Source organism: Paramisgurnus dabryanus, chromosome 7, assembly GCF_030506205.2.
Source record: "Paramisgurnus dabryanus chromosome 7, PD_genome_1.1, whole genome shotgun sequence".
Taxonomy (NCBI): domain Eukaryota; kingdom Metazoa; phylum Chordata; class Actinopteri; order Cypriniformes; family Cobitidae; genus Paramisgurnus; species Paramisgurnus dabryanus.
Genome location: NC_133343.1, coordinates 26,853,063 through 26,867,290, shown reverse-complemented (window position 1 = coordinate 26,867,290; position 14,228 = coordinate 26,853,063). Strand labels below are relative to the sequence as shown.

The 14,228-nt window shown below is 35.5% G+C and overlaps 2 protein-coding genes across 2 annotated transcripts; one reads left to right on the top strand and one right to left on the bottom strand.

Annotated features, from left to right (window-relative positions):
- The first annotated feature begins 1,123 nt into the window (after positions 1 to 1,123).
- cisha (cytokine inducible SH2-containing protein a) lies at positions 1,124 to 3,576 on the top strand. The gene is made up of 3 exons (XM_065279861.2): positions 1,124 to 1,544; positions 2,197 to 2,336; positions 2,494 to 3,576. The coding sequence occupies exons 1-3, from the start codon at positions 1,525 to 1,527 to the stop codon at positions 2,985 to 2,987; spliced, it is 654 nt and encodes a 217-aa protein (XP_065135933.2). The 5' UTR covers positions 1,124 to 1,524; the 3' UTR covers positions 2,988 to 3,576.
- Positions 3,577 to 4,106: 530 nt separating this feature from the next.
- On the bottom strand, positions 4,107 to 13,766 carry hemk1 (HemK methyltransferase family member 1). Its single transcript, XM_065279860.2, has 11 exons — positions 13,572 to 13,766; positions 13,089 to 13,265; positions 12,632 to 12,723; positions 12,161 to 12,254; positions 11,591 to 11,722; positions 11,428 to 11,492; positions 11,265 to 11,314; positions 7,448 to 7,553; positions 7,267 to 7,362; positions 6,503 to 6,613; positions 4,107 to 5,301 (listed from the first exon to the last, which is right to left on the bottom strand). The coding sequence occupies exons 1-11, from the start codon at positions 13,638 to 13,640 to the stop codon at positions 5,259 to 5,261; spliced, it is 1,035 nt and encodes a 344-aa protein (XP_065135932.2). The 5' UTR covers positions 13,641 to 13,766; the 3' UTR covers positions 4,107 to 5,258.
- Between the last annotated feature and the right edge of the window lie 462 nt (positions 13,767 to 14,228).

Below are 14,228 nucleotides of genomic sequence, written 5' to 3'. Positions count from 1 at the left end.
CTTGTCTTATCAAATTAGAATACCCAATCATAAATATCACAAAATTTTTGATTGTTGGCACACTTTGTAGACAAAAAATACAAAAAAACAATGCCTTCACAAAAATGAAGACAGATTGGAAAGGGAGGCTACTAAATGCAGTTCAACATTGCAAACATGGATTCAAAGCTCCACCAAGCCAGCAGGTAAATTATATAGAATATTTAGCAGTTTGTCACACTATAATTCTTGTTATTAAGTATATTATAATCACTTGTCTTAGTTGCTACTAGTAATCTATAATAATAATAATAATCATTATTATGTTAATAAAACCATATTAATAGTACCACCCCCCTCAGTTCCCCCGTCTGGGGGAGGGGGGTTGGTCCACTGCCCTTCAAAATGTCTGTGCAGGGTGCACGACCCTGATTTTCAGCATCCCTGGGGGCTGTACTGTTCTGTAGCATAGAGTGTAATACACCTGATACCCTCCAGATGGCAGAAAAACAAGCGTTTAGAACTTGCATTGAAAATCTAAGTGTAAGATTTACAACAAAATATCATATTGAACAAAACTAAAGCAAAAATAGAAAAAAATAGTCAAATTAAAGAGCATCATTACTAAATCCCTAAACTAAATGAAAATAAGCTTTCAAGGATAGCATGCAACAGCAGTGTTTTATGAGGTTGTCATGTTATAAAAAAAATTTAATTACGTAAAAAGTAAACACATTTTTTATTTAAAACTAATTTAAAAAAAATTTTATTAAGTAATTTTTTTTCAAAAATACTAAAATGTGATTAATATAAAAACTGTATTACGTCTACGTATGGACCTCAAGAGTTTACATTTGTTCATTATATTCTTTTCAACAGTCAACAAATGGTTAAGTTGGACGCATGTACACAGAGGGGCGTGGTCTCGTCGGCGGGGTGGGACCTGATTGGCTGAACTCCGTACAGGCGTTCAGTTTTCCTGGAAAGTTCTTGGAACGCTAGGAGTGCGGTTTCACGAGAATCACAAACGTCAATCACAAACATCATGAAGCAATTACCGTTCATGGCCAAAAAACAAAAAACTCCCACATGAGTCACTCAAGAACCATTCCGCTTCTAGTGTATTACTCACGGGACTGCTGTATGCTTGAATGAGAAAGAAAAGGGGATTGATTCTACGGGTTTCACAGAGCTGATGGCGTCACAGGCGCTAAACGCGTGCGGGGGGTGGGGAGGTGGTTGGTTCTCAGAAAGCTAGTTCAGGGAAGTCAGACGAACCGAACAAGCCAAACCCTGCAGTGTTCCGCTTCTTGTTCAGTTTCAGGGCACGAGCTTGAACAGAAGCGCCGCTCGAGACGCGACTCCGCTCTGTCAAACCTGTACTTTACAAAACAAATTTTTACGTCCCGCTGACATACGCGTGACATTATTTTACATCTTGCCTACGACTGAGAATGTCACTGAGCTGAGAAGTTAAGATTATTGGTTTAAAATCTTAGGGAGAAAGAAACATTTAGGAGAGCTGTTAAACCGGATATTTTAACAATGATTCTGTGCGTCCAAGGGTAAGTTAAATTCACTTCCTCCTAATATGAATACATACAATAATAAACCATACATGTTTCATTTTTAATTAACGAAATACCAGACATTTTTAGCGTTCTGTAAATAAAGTTTTGGCTCTTTGTTAACCTATAATTAACACAACACAAGTAATAAACAAACTTCACATTTTTACATTCTGTGTAGTCATTTAATGTTTGAAAACGTTAATTATCAGATATTATTTAATTATTAAATATAAACATGTTTTAGGGGCATCAGGGTAGATACATAAGACGCCCCTTACCCCATTCTGACATTTGGGGAGCCGTAATAATCGCTATGTGTATTTTAAAACATATTTAGTTACAGGGTGTTGCTGTTGTTATTACAGTAATATATGGCAACAGTTTTTTTATCGATTATTTATTACGCCTCATGAAAAATCGTCTAAATCATCTAAACCAATTTGTGCAAATAAATGCTCGTTTTAACTCAGTGATCGCTGCTTTTTAATTTATCTTTACCTTTCACAGCTTCAACCTCGAGTATTATTTGTAAACATGGCTTCCATGCACTTGTTAACTCGTCTCACATTTCTAAGTGGCTTTGATAAACTCGTCTACTAAATGAATAAATAACAAGCCATTTTAATGATTACTGTTATTTTTCCAGCCCAAGGACTCGTTTGCCCGATAGCTTCTTTGCTGAGGTGCCCTTCTCATCTTCCCGGTGCATTCACGCTCCTGCACGGTGGGAACCTAAAAAGGATTTGATATCCATCTACAACAATTTCTCCTATTTGGAAGCCTCAGGTACCACAAATCTTCTGATTTTCTTCTTTTAACTAATGAATAAAAAAGTATTACCAAATTGATGTGCATTCATAAATCAGATTATTCTTAAATCAAGGTTTTTAATATATACAAGACATAATTAGCATTTTTTTAATGCCTTCTATTTTTTTATCAGGTTGGTACTGGGGTGCCATTTCTGCTAGCGAGGCCCACGCCGTCCTACAGGGGGCATCTGAGGGGACTTTTCTGGTGCGGGACAGCAGTCACCCCCTCTATATGTTGACACTGTCTGTTAAAACTGGCCGCGGACCCACCAACGTTCGCATCGAGTACACCCTCGGACGTTTCTGTCTGGACTCCAGTTCACCCATCAAATCTCGCCTGCAGTCTTTTCCTGATATACCCAGCCTTGTACAGCACTACGTGGGCTCCAAGAGCGAAAAGCAGGAGGAAAAACCTGAAGAGATCAACAATCCCGCACCTTCATCAACACCCAAGGAATGTGCCGTGCTGTTGAAACTCAAAAGACCAATCCACTGTCCTCAAGCGTTTCCTTCTTTGCAACATCTTACACGATTGGTTATTAACAAACACACAACGTGCACAAAGAGCTTGCCTTTACCGAAACCCTTACTTCGGTATATACAGGATTACCCTTTCCAGCTCTGATATTGGCATGGAAATGCACATCACAGCCAACCATATGACATTGATGCTGATGTTTCATAGGTGGCAAACCGGGAGAATTCGAAGCCCCAAGTGACAGAGCTTCGGAACCGAATGCAGTGTTATGCAGTATGGCACCTTTGACTGTTTTACTACAGAAGCAGACATTTGATGGTCAGTGGGTCTATCTAGATAGATAGATACTTTATACACAAAGGGGATTGAGTCAAGCCATGTCCAAATATTGATACGAGTCATAAATAGACCATGATGACATACTGCGAATAGTTGAGCCGCAGGCTTTGGGGGGTTTCATTATGAATTTAACGTTCATGAAACTTTGTGTGGGTCGCGCGACCCCTTCCAGAGACCGTTCGAAATGAGATCAGCTTGTCTAAACAGTGATCTCACGAGAGGCACATAGCTGCCTTGACTTGAACTGTTTTCTTGAAATGCAGTGAAATGGTTTTATTTTTTTGGACTATTTTAATCAGTTAAGATTTACATATTTTTCTATTTCCACAATGTGGAGTTTATATGTTATTTATGGATAAAAATCCTTTCGTTTTTTATAATAAAACTGTAAAAAGTATGTGACGTCCTGATGTTTTATCCAATATTTGTGTCAAACTTGTCAAGTTTAAGAGGGATTATAAAAATGATGGAATAATAAAATAGATTATGGAAGAGTATAATGTATGATAAATAAGACAAAAATAAGTGGACAGGCAACCATTCAGCATTTAAGCTAGAGAGAGAAAATGGTCACTTTTCACAGAATGAAATAGATCCAGAATGCAGAAGTCCTACAGCGAATCAAACACGATCTTCTAAGTACTGGCCTTCCAGTAAATGTGTCAAACAAGGTCATTCACATCTCTAATCTTAGAGATAATAATAATAGGATTATTAGATGAACAAATGTGCATGAAATTGCTATGCAGTACTGTTCATCTTCAGACAAAATGCTCCTGAATTTCTAACTAAATGTTTCACAGCTAAACTCAAACATCCAGTAAATTATATATATTTATATTTATTATATATATATATATATATATATATATATATATATATATATATATATATATATATATATATATTTTTTTTTTTTTATAAATGTATTTATATATTTATATATATTTATATATCTTATATAATACATATATAGGCAGATCTAATACATATATAGGAAGGGATCTGATGTAAAGGATGATGTAATGTTTGTGTATATAAACAAAGCCATGGAATGGCCAAGCGTAATGGAATTTTTATTATTATTGTTGAATGAGGCATGTAGCGACATAACAACATTGTTTTCTGATCCCATTTTCCCGATAGTGAATCATTCTTTCGGCAAACCGTGATTAGTCTTTCTAAGAAACTGAGGCAGAGCTTTTTCTGTAACTCGATAGTTAAGATAAATTTGCTGGTGGTCTAAATAACTGTAAATCACATATCAATAAGAGTGAAAAATGTGAGTGATTTAACTTAACAAGATACACTTCTTATTTACATATGCGACTAGTAAATTTATAGTTTAAGCTGTTGCCGTGATTACTTGAAAATTATTACAAATTTTAATGGCATTGCACAAGTCGACAAAAACGATAAATAAAAAGTTTTTATTAAACGTTACTGAAAAAAACATGCATGTGTACGTGCAGACAAAATCTACTGTATATACATTCATACATTGTGGTAGCGGAGCATGTCAGGTTGTCCTAGTTGCCTGTATTTTGTGGGCTAGCTGAGTAAGCGAGCTGGAGGCAATAGGCCAGCTGTTTCGCAGAACGAGGGCATTAGTTCTAGGGAGCGACTAGTGCGCGGCTGGGAGGGGGAGTTCTTAGAAAAGGCCTCAATAATTACCTTCAGCCTACTGCACACTGACACTTGCACACCGAGCGCATACTCGCAATCAATGCGGTCTTACCACAACAAACCACAGCCACACGTACCCTTACCAATTAAAAGGCGAGCGAATGTAAAAACAATGGCAAGTTGAACAAACAAAAACACATGCTTGCCGGATTTTCAGGAAGTGGTTTCTCTGTAGGACTGACAGGTTTTTAATTCTTAGAAAAGCAGTGCGTGCTGGGAGCTGGCAGGATACAGTGAGGTGACTGAAAGTGTGACGCTGGCAATTTGGCTAAGGCCACATTTACATGCATTATCTAATGGTGGATTCTTTACCCATTTATATTTATTCTTGCTATATTTATACACTTTGTAACCACCTCTGGTCCTCAATGTGTTTTACTTGAGTCCTTTATTTCAGTCATCCTTTCCTTTTCTCTGTAAAATACAGAATCGTGGCCTGTAAAACAGATAAAGTGCAGTGTAAACACATAATGCTGCTGACTTGACATCCATAAAGAGACTAGCGTTATAGAGATGCCTATCATTTAAACCAGTAAAAATCTCATATATATCTATACACCCACGGAAAAAAATAAGAAACCACTCCCACTTTATGCCTTTAATCTTCATTTATGCATGTATTGTGACCATTTCAGTTCAGTGTCTATTGAATTTCAACAAAGGCAAACCTCAGGAGTGACAAAGTCACCCAACAGCAATGTAAAAGACAGAAAGCATGCCAACACATATAAAAAATGCGATAAAAAAATTCTGGATTATTTAATCAAATATTCATTATTTTTATATCCACATTTTGTTTGTAATTTGACCATTTTTCCCCATTTAAATTTTCAGTAAACAAATGCAAATAATGCTAATATAATGTCGGTGGTTGACAGAATGAAACAAAAAATATCAATTTACTTAAACACATCCCTATAAATAGTAAATAGATAAAAAAAACCAAAAACAATTTTGAAGTGGCTGTAAAGGTAAGTGGGACAGTACCTTTCGAAAAAGGTCCAAATATGTACCACTTCGGTACATGTATGTACCTTTGAGGTACCGGTGTGTACCTCTAAGGAACCAATGTGTACATTTGAGGTACAAATATGCACCTTTTATATACAAACGTGTACTTAAAAAAAAACACTGTAAAAAATGCAGCATGAAGTTAAACAACTTGGTTTTGCAATGCAATTTACCCTAAGGTTTGGCTTGTGAAAAGTTGACATAACTAATAAAATCAAGTTGACATTGTTAAAAAAAAGTTAAAGTAACATAAAAATATATGTTGATTTCACAAAAATGCTGCAGATTTTATATAGTGCAGTGACAACTTTTGTACCTTCTTGTACCTTTCTTTTCTGAGAGTGGTATATATATATATATATATATATATATATATATATATATATATATATATATATATATATATATATATATATATATATATATATATATATATATTGTTCATGTACAATTTTAAATTCATTAATCAGTTCTGTTTTTTATTTATTTCAATAATACTTTAAAAGGGGAAACCGTGATATTCTTCAAAATTGTACTTGAAAAAATTCAATTCATATAAACGTTTTAGACATTTTCAGAATTTTTTATAAAAATAAATGAATTTCATCATCTAGCAAAATCCTGACCTATTGGTGAAGTCACACCGGGTTTCCAGATAAATCAACTCTGGCATCCTCTCCTCTATAAGCTGCCGAATGATTGGAGGATGGCATGGGGCAACTTCAAGGTAAACACGCCTGGACATACAAAGGAACACAAGTAAAGAAAAAAGATAGGTTTAACCATGTAAACAATCTCTAAAGCCTAAGACTGAAAAACTGCTAGGACAGCTCAATTCAACCGAGGTTCCCTGTATCTATGAAAGGGCGCGCGTGTCTTTCTGCGAAGGAAACAAATCTAAAGTGGACACACGCTCAGAAATCTGAAACCTTATGCAGACCACCTGAGTTACGGCACGTACGCTGACTAAGTGGAATGAAAAATTTGCAGTACTCTTCTTAACACAACTCCTTACTTATCTAACTGTGAAATACTTACCAAGTTTGTTATTGTATGGCCATTCATAAGCCTGGTTTTGCAACTGTCAGTACTACTAATTAGGTTATTCACTATTGTGTATGCAAGTATATACGTGTGTATGTGTGTCTTGGGAGAGATGAGGGTGTGGAGCATTACATGGAAAGCTGTTATCTAGTGAACTACAGAGAACCGTGCAGCGCTCAGTTCCCCGAAGTGTTTAAGATATGCTGGGAAAGCCTCTTAGAGAGATTATGCCGTACTATTTGCGTAGCATTTCACTAAAAGCCCAGTAGCACGAGAGAAGATTCAAAGAAAACCCAGAACACACATTATGCGTACGGACGAACACAAACACATGTTTTTCACTTACCCTCTCTCTATTAAAAGCTGAGAGGCTAAAGTCAGAATCGAGCGAATCACAGACAAGCCATCCGAACCTCCGTCCAACGCAGCGTGGTCTTCGAACCTTCAGGGAACAGGAAGAGCCGGTTATAAGGTTATATGATAGGGTCGAACAAACACAAAAAATGATTTAAGTGTGGTGTTCTTACTGAAGTATCTCAGTTTGTAATGACTGCATGTCTTTACGGAGCAGGTAGGGGGGGTTGCTGACTAGAAAATGGATGGGGCCACATTTGTTCAGTATCGCATCTGCATCTAGGAATAGAAATAAATGTCTTAATATACAGAACACAGTATGTGACCCTGTCTGTGAAATCCAGGATAAAGTCTCATGATCTAATTATGAAATTAGGAGCATCAAAGTTTGACTTTTTAGTCAATATTAACTCTTTCCCCGCCATTGACGAGATATCTCGTCAATTAAGAGAAAACGCTTCCCCGCCCATGACGAGATTTTCCGTCTTTCCGCAATACCGCTATTATCCACCAGGTGGCGCCCTTCCGCAACTTTTTAAAACTGGAAGTATTGCCCTATGGCAAGCTGCTGCATGTCCGTGTCTGTTTTAAAGATCGCTCTGAATGGGATCTCTATGAAAAGTCCGTCACAAATATGGAATTATTTTTGCTTTTTGCTCAAAATATGGTGTTTTTGCAAAAACCTACCCATATTCAAAAGCTGATTGCAAAAGAACCACTAAAGGTAGGATGAAACGGTTTTTTTTGTTTGAAAGCAGAGGGTCTGTTCTTTCATTTGGTATGTTTATTTATTTAAAGAAGAACATTTTCTGGAAGGCATTAAACTTTGGTGAAAATCATGAAAAACGCTGGCGCTGGCTGGCAACTTTTTTTTAAAAACGCTGGCGGTGAAAGAGTTAAAGATAACAAGGTTATTTTTCACTAAAAGTTATTTATATTATATAGGATGATTTTATGTAGAAAAAAGTAAATTACAAACAATGGCTTAAGCAAAGTCCCTTTAACTCTTTCCACGCCATTAACGAGTTAACTCGAAAGAGAAAACGCTTCCCTGCCAATGACGAGTTTTTCCGTCAATCCGTATTTCTGCTATTATCCACCAGGTGGTGCTCTTACCCAACTTATAAAACCCATAAGCAACCCCTTATGCCGAGTTCAGACTACATGATTTTTAAACTAGTCTGGTCACCGATGTTTTCACACTGTGTGATTATCTGGGGAAGTGTTCAGTCGTTGCTGTTTCAGACTGCATGATGGATTGGTGACAGGGGTTTTCATACTGCATGACCTTTTCATGACATTTTTTGCTGGTTTTAAGCACAAATTCACTTAAAATGTATATTTTTTCTTTAAAAACTAGATTTATTTTCTTAGTTCATTTTGCTCATCAAGACAAAGCAACTTAATTTAAGAATTTTTAGATATTTGTACTGAAAACAAGACAAAAACACCAAAGTAAGAAAGTCATTTTTTGCAGTGTAGTTAGACCATTAAACAAACAGAAACCAGAAGTAAAGTTCTGACCAGACGCATAATCGCATCACCGCACGTGCATCCGAAGAAACCGTCTACATCCAATCAATTTACAGTGGAATACACAAACCACACCCACTTTTTATTGCACGATTTTCCGTTTCACTCGGAAATACATCACAATACTGAAAAAGTCGATCACAACTTCCTGTTCATGGGGACTTTAAGCTAATTGTTACCTAGGTAACACACACAACTGATAAAAATGTGTACCTTTGGATAAAAATGTGTGCGTAAGTGTATCGATCTATAAAAAACCTCAATTTCTGCTTACTAGGCTCAATGAAAACAACACTTAAAAGTCCTTCGACTAACATTTCTGTAGAACTACCTCCATTTACACAACCAGTCAAATGCAGCGATTAAAAGGAAAACACCTTCCTCAGTTCAGATAAAAGCCAATGCAGGTATCCCAGAGTTAGAAATCATTTAGCATTGACAAGGGTCGAATTTAATGCTATCTAGTGGAAAAAGAAGCATAAGCTGTAACAGGAAAAGCCCAATAAATCCCTGGAATTAGCAAAACATTTCCATGTAACCACGTCAGAGGACTTTCTACACTGTCAGAAAAAAATGGGCCCTAGCTGTCACTGGGGCAATACCCTTTAGAAAGGTCCTTTTATGGACCATTTAGGTTCAGATATGTATACATTAGGTACCAATATGTACCTCTGAGGTACTAACACTGTATGTACTTTTTAGTTGCAAAGGTCCCAGTGACAGCAAGGGATTATTATTTTCTGACAGTGTAGAGTCCTCTGAGGTGGTGACATGGAAATGTTTTGCTAATTCCGGGGATTCATGTGGCTTTTCGGTTACAGCCTATGCTTCCTTTTCCACTAGATAGCCTTAAAATTGACCCTTGTGAATGCTCAATGATTATAAATACGCTAATAATTTATCACTAGATACAGTACATATTTATTCATCTGTGTGTCATCTGGAATTTGAACCACTGACATGCACTAGTTAAGCTATAACATAAAAAGTGACTGCAAAAAAAATCACTATAATCCATACAAAAACTTTGCTAGACCTGAGCTATTTAAAATCTCTGTGATGACCTCAAACATCTCTCATTTATTGTCTGGCAATCAACATTACAATCCAAAAGCTTTTCAAGTTCGTTTCTATATGAACTTGCTTCTTGTTCATAAAGGCATTGTTTCGATGAACAGAAAAGGGCCGTGCCCAAACATTTTCCACTAACTCAAGACCACACAGTTCTATAGAATGCCATTATATGTAATAAGATTTGTCCTCAAGGAAATTACTGGAAACCCCATTCATTACTAAAATAAATGTTTGCATGGCCTTCAAAAGCTTTGTCTCTTTAACAACAGTCTCTTCATCAAATGCACCAACAGAGTAACTAATACACCCATAAAACCCATAGACAAAACCTGTCTTCACATGAACAGTCATTAAAATGAAAATTAAAAAATTAAGTTCATGAAACTTGGGTGTGATGTCTTACTAAGTAAGTAATTACTGTAATTAAATGACTTTCCCTGAAAAAAAGAGTTTAGTTAGAGATGACCTATAATTTTGTACATTTACATTCAGAAATTTTGCAGATGTTTTGGTTTTTAAAAATTGCAATTACTTATGACGTATTTGCATTACCTACTGTGCAAACCTTCAACAACTCTGTACAAAACAAGAATACATTTAAAATCTAAATTTAAACAAGTTAATACACTGTTAGAAGAAATGGTCAAGAAATAGTCTCTATTGGGCTGTCAATGGGGCATGACTCTTTTAAAATCTCTGTGTGTGATCTATTTAGGTGCAAATGTGTACATTTTGAAAGGGTACTGCCCAAGGGACAATTTTTCTGACGGTGTATTACATACTGTTAATTTTGTTAAAATTGATATGAAAATATTTGTAATGAAAAGTGTAATGTTTACAGCTTTGTTACAGGTAATGTTACAAATTATTAAATTTTGATAAATACTTAAGAGATTAATTGGCTTTTATTTAATATTTAACGATTTTATATTTGACTCAAATTTTAAGTTATTTTTAAAATGTAAAAATGTAAAAGACTTTAATCTCCATTGGTCTTGTGGTTAATAATGATTTTAATAAAATTATTATTATTATTATATTATTGCAATTATTTTTAAACAGTGTAGTCTAATAAAAACATAGATACAATGTTTAGTAACAACTATAATAAAAATAATTAACTTGCTCCACCCATGAAACCACAAGGATAGTTCATGTAGGCAGGGCACATACCAATTCCTAATGAATAACACTGAATTAATGTTTTTGTTTCATACTGCATACTAACATTTAGTCAGAAATGTTAACGTTTGGATATAAATTGTGTGTTTTTTAACCCCTCACTGTTGTTAACTTTTAAAGCTAAAGCTGTGTGCTACATCTTAAATATGACAAACATTTATTGAGGAAAAATGAAATTTCCCACGTTTATGTTACTCTTACCGCCCATCACATCCAAATGCTGAACTTCAAGTCTGTCCTGTAGACCCAATCTGAAATGTAAAATATAAAATATTGACACATGCATAACAAAATGAATAATAAAATAATAAAAATAGAATCATGTAAGTATATACAGTCTGCACTAAGCAGCACAAGTAATCACCGGCTTGCATTTTCCGACGTAAGACAAACTGCTGCCTGACTCTGGTCCAATGCAAGCACCCTGAGCTTAAAAAATAATGGGTATATATGTAATGGATGACACGCTACGTTACTAGGAACAGTAAGATAAATAATTATGAAAAATAAAGGCAGGGAGTGCTAACATGTGGAATGCTGTGCAGTAAACTGAGAGAGACGGCCCCAGATCCACAGCCCACCTCCAGACATCGTAAATCAGTCCCGTATGACTCCCCATGCATTAACCTGAGGTCCTCCAAAACAAGACCAACCAGCTCCTGCAAAAAAAGCACACACAGACACCCAATGTGACCAAACGGAAATATTTGTTTTCAAACACACAGTCTGTGTTTATACAAAAAGTGACATTCATTTGAAGTCCATTCGAGGTTTGTTGCAAAATTCTGATAAGTGTGTCATTTAACTAAACATGTACTACTTGTCTTTCTTGTATACATGTAAATAATGTCCCTACTCTGAACTCTGCCTACAACCTTTCCGTAAGAGCATACGGAAATATAAATAAATATATGGAAAATATGAGCGTATGGAAATAAATGCTAGCATTATGTCTTTAATATAATAATGTTTTGAAAGTATGTATGGAGTCCAGCCCTAGTATGGACAGAAAATCTAAAAGAATGTTTAAAATGTACAGTACAACACGTTTCAAAGAATCTGGGTGTGGATAGGAGGTGTGTCAAATTGTTTTTCACCTCTGTCTCTGGACGGGGTATGAACACTGGGGGTGTCATCTTTAGGGTAAGATCTCTGAAGTCCCACTCTTCAATCACATACTGAACTGGCATACTGAACAACACACATTTAAATACACACATTACTGAAATGCACATATTTTTATGAACCAGTTACTCAAATCCAGCATAGTGGTTAAGATGAGTAAAGCAAGTGGATATTTTGAGATATTTGGATGTGGAAGCTGTATTTCATGCCATGTAAAATCTGAAAGCACTCTCCAAAATAAATAAATAAATAAAACAATTGATATAAAAAGGCCCTCGTGTGAAAATATAAACTGAAGCACTTTGGCTATTTTTGGTGGTAAAGATGTTCTAGCCCTGTGGAAGAAAGGCTGTTTTTACCCATTTTACTGGGTTTTTTGGGACAGGTAATCTATTTCAGCAGTTGTAATGCGCAGTTGTAGTAAGTAAAAATGTTAAACGTACCTTGTTAGACGTTTGGAGCAAAGTTTCCACACTTTGTCTCTCTCTCTGTCTGTGAGTGGATCTCTTAGCCGCCTTCTGTCCACAGCATCGAGCTTTTAACAGCAAATAAAGAGATAAAATAAAAGCGTGCAACCGTGAATAAGAAATATTTCTGTTTTGACAAAAGAGAGGAAAGCATATGTCAATTTTGTACAAAAAATTCAGAAATAATTAGAATCGCTTGATTTGATCACAACTATCAAAACTGCCAGCTGATCTTGATATTAGTAGATTTCATTATGGTATGTTCCTGAATTAGTGACACAAAGGTCATGTGTTTGATTCTAGGGAACACACATACTGATAAAAATATATATGCATTAAGTTACTCTTAAAGCATCTACCAATATAACAAAAAGTGGGAAAAAATTATGCAAATCATATTGTTCTGTGTCAAACTCCTGTAACTGAATCTCACCGTTTTTCTGCCAAGTGCATGAGCTATTATGTACTGACTGGAGAGGAGAGGCTCAGAGATGCCCTGCAGTGTGAAGCATTGGGTCCACAGTTTGACTGCCTGCTCTGCTGTGATGCTGGAGTGTGATGGAGGAACAACAGCGCCCTCTGCTGCACATGATGAACACCTTACAAAACTCTGTCAAAACGAAAGTACTGTAATCATTTTATTTACACATAATATTGAAACATAACTTACACAAACAAAATAATCACTTCTATATTAAAATGTGGAATAACAACTTGTTGAGCAAATAAAACAAACAAAAAAGAAAATACTAATAAACTAACGTAATAAACAGTAGCATAAGATCAAATCGTTATTTGTAAAACCTTCCCATAAACATTCTTACAATCTGTACAATTACAAAAGAAGCACATTTTCGGGCAAAGGACGACGATAATTCATTCATTCAACGAAGGAAGGTCAGTAACGTTAACTTACTCTCAGTTGTGAAGCTCCCCTGTGTCCCTTGATTATATGGCTGAAAACCCTAATGGATTTAGATGTCATCGTGCCGTAGTGTGGGTTAATCTAGCAGACATTACATCCTGGGTTACTGTTAATAAATAAATACTGTATTTTCTACATTGAAGCCCACGCTTTAACGCATAAGCTCACATGTACATAATAAAAGCTCTAATAGATTTCAAAATAAAAGCCCTAATTGATTACAGTGTTTCGTAGTCGCTTTGGAGCATTTGTTTTTGGATCAGAAATCAAAACACCTTGTTCAACCTCCACATAATCAACATAAAGGCAAATTCTCATTGTTTTGGACAAACTACAAATGCTTTGATACAATCATGCAGTTGGTTATGTACAATTGACTTCTGTTTGCAATTTTTAATTTCTTATGTCATTTTCAACGAAATACTTAATATATACAATATACCTATAATGTTTTTTTTTTTCAATAGTCTTACACTTAAAAATGTTTAGGAATTAGTTCATCGTACAAGGCATGCAAAATTGTTGACCTGTTGAATTGTTTTCCATATAGGTTTTTTTTTTTTAGGTAATTTTAGTCGTGATATTTTGATTTACAGAAATGTACAATGAACGTTTCTTTTTAATTACAAAGAATTTTTATTTATTAAT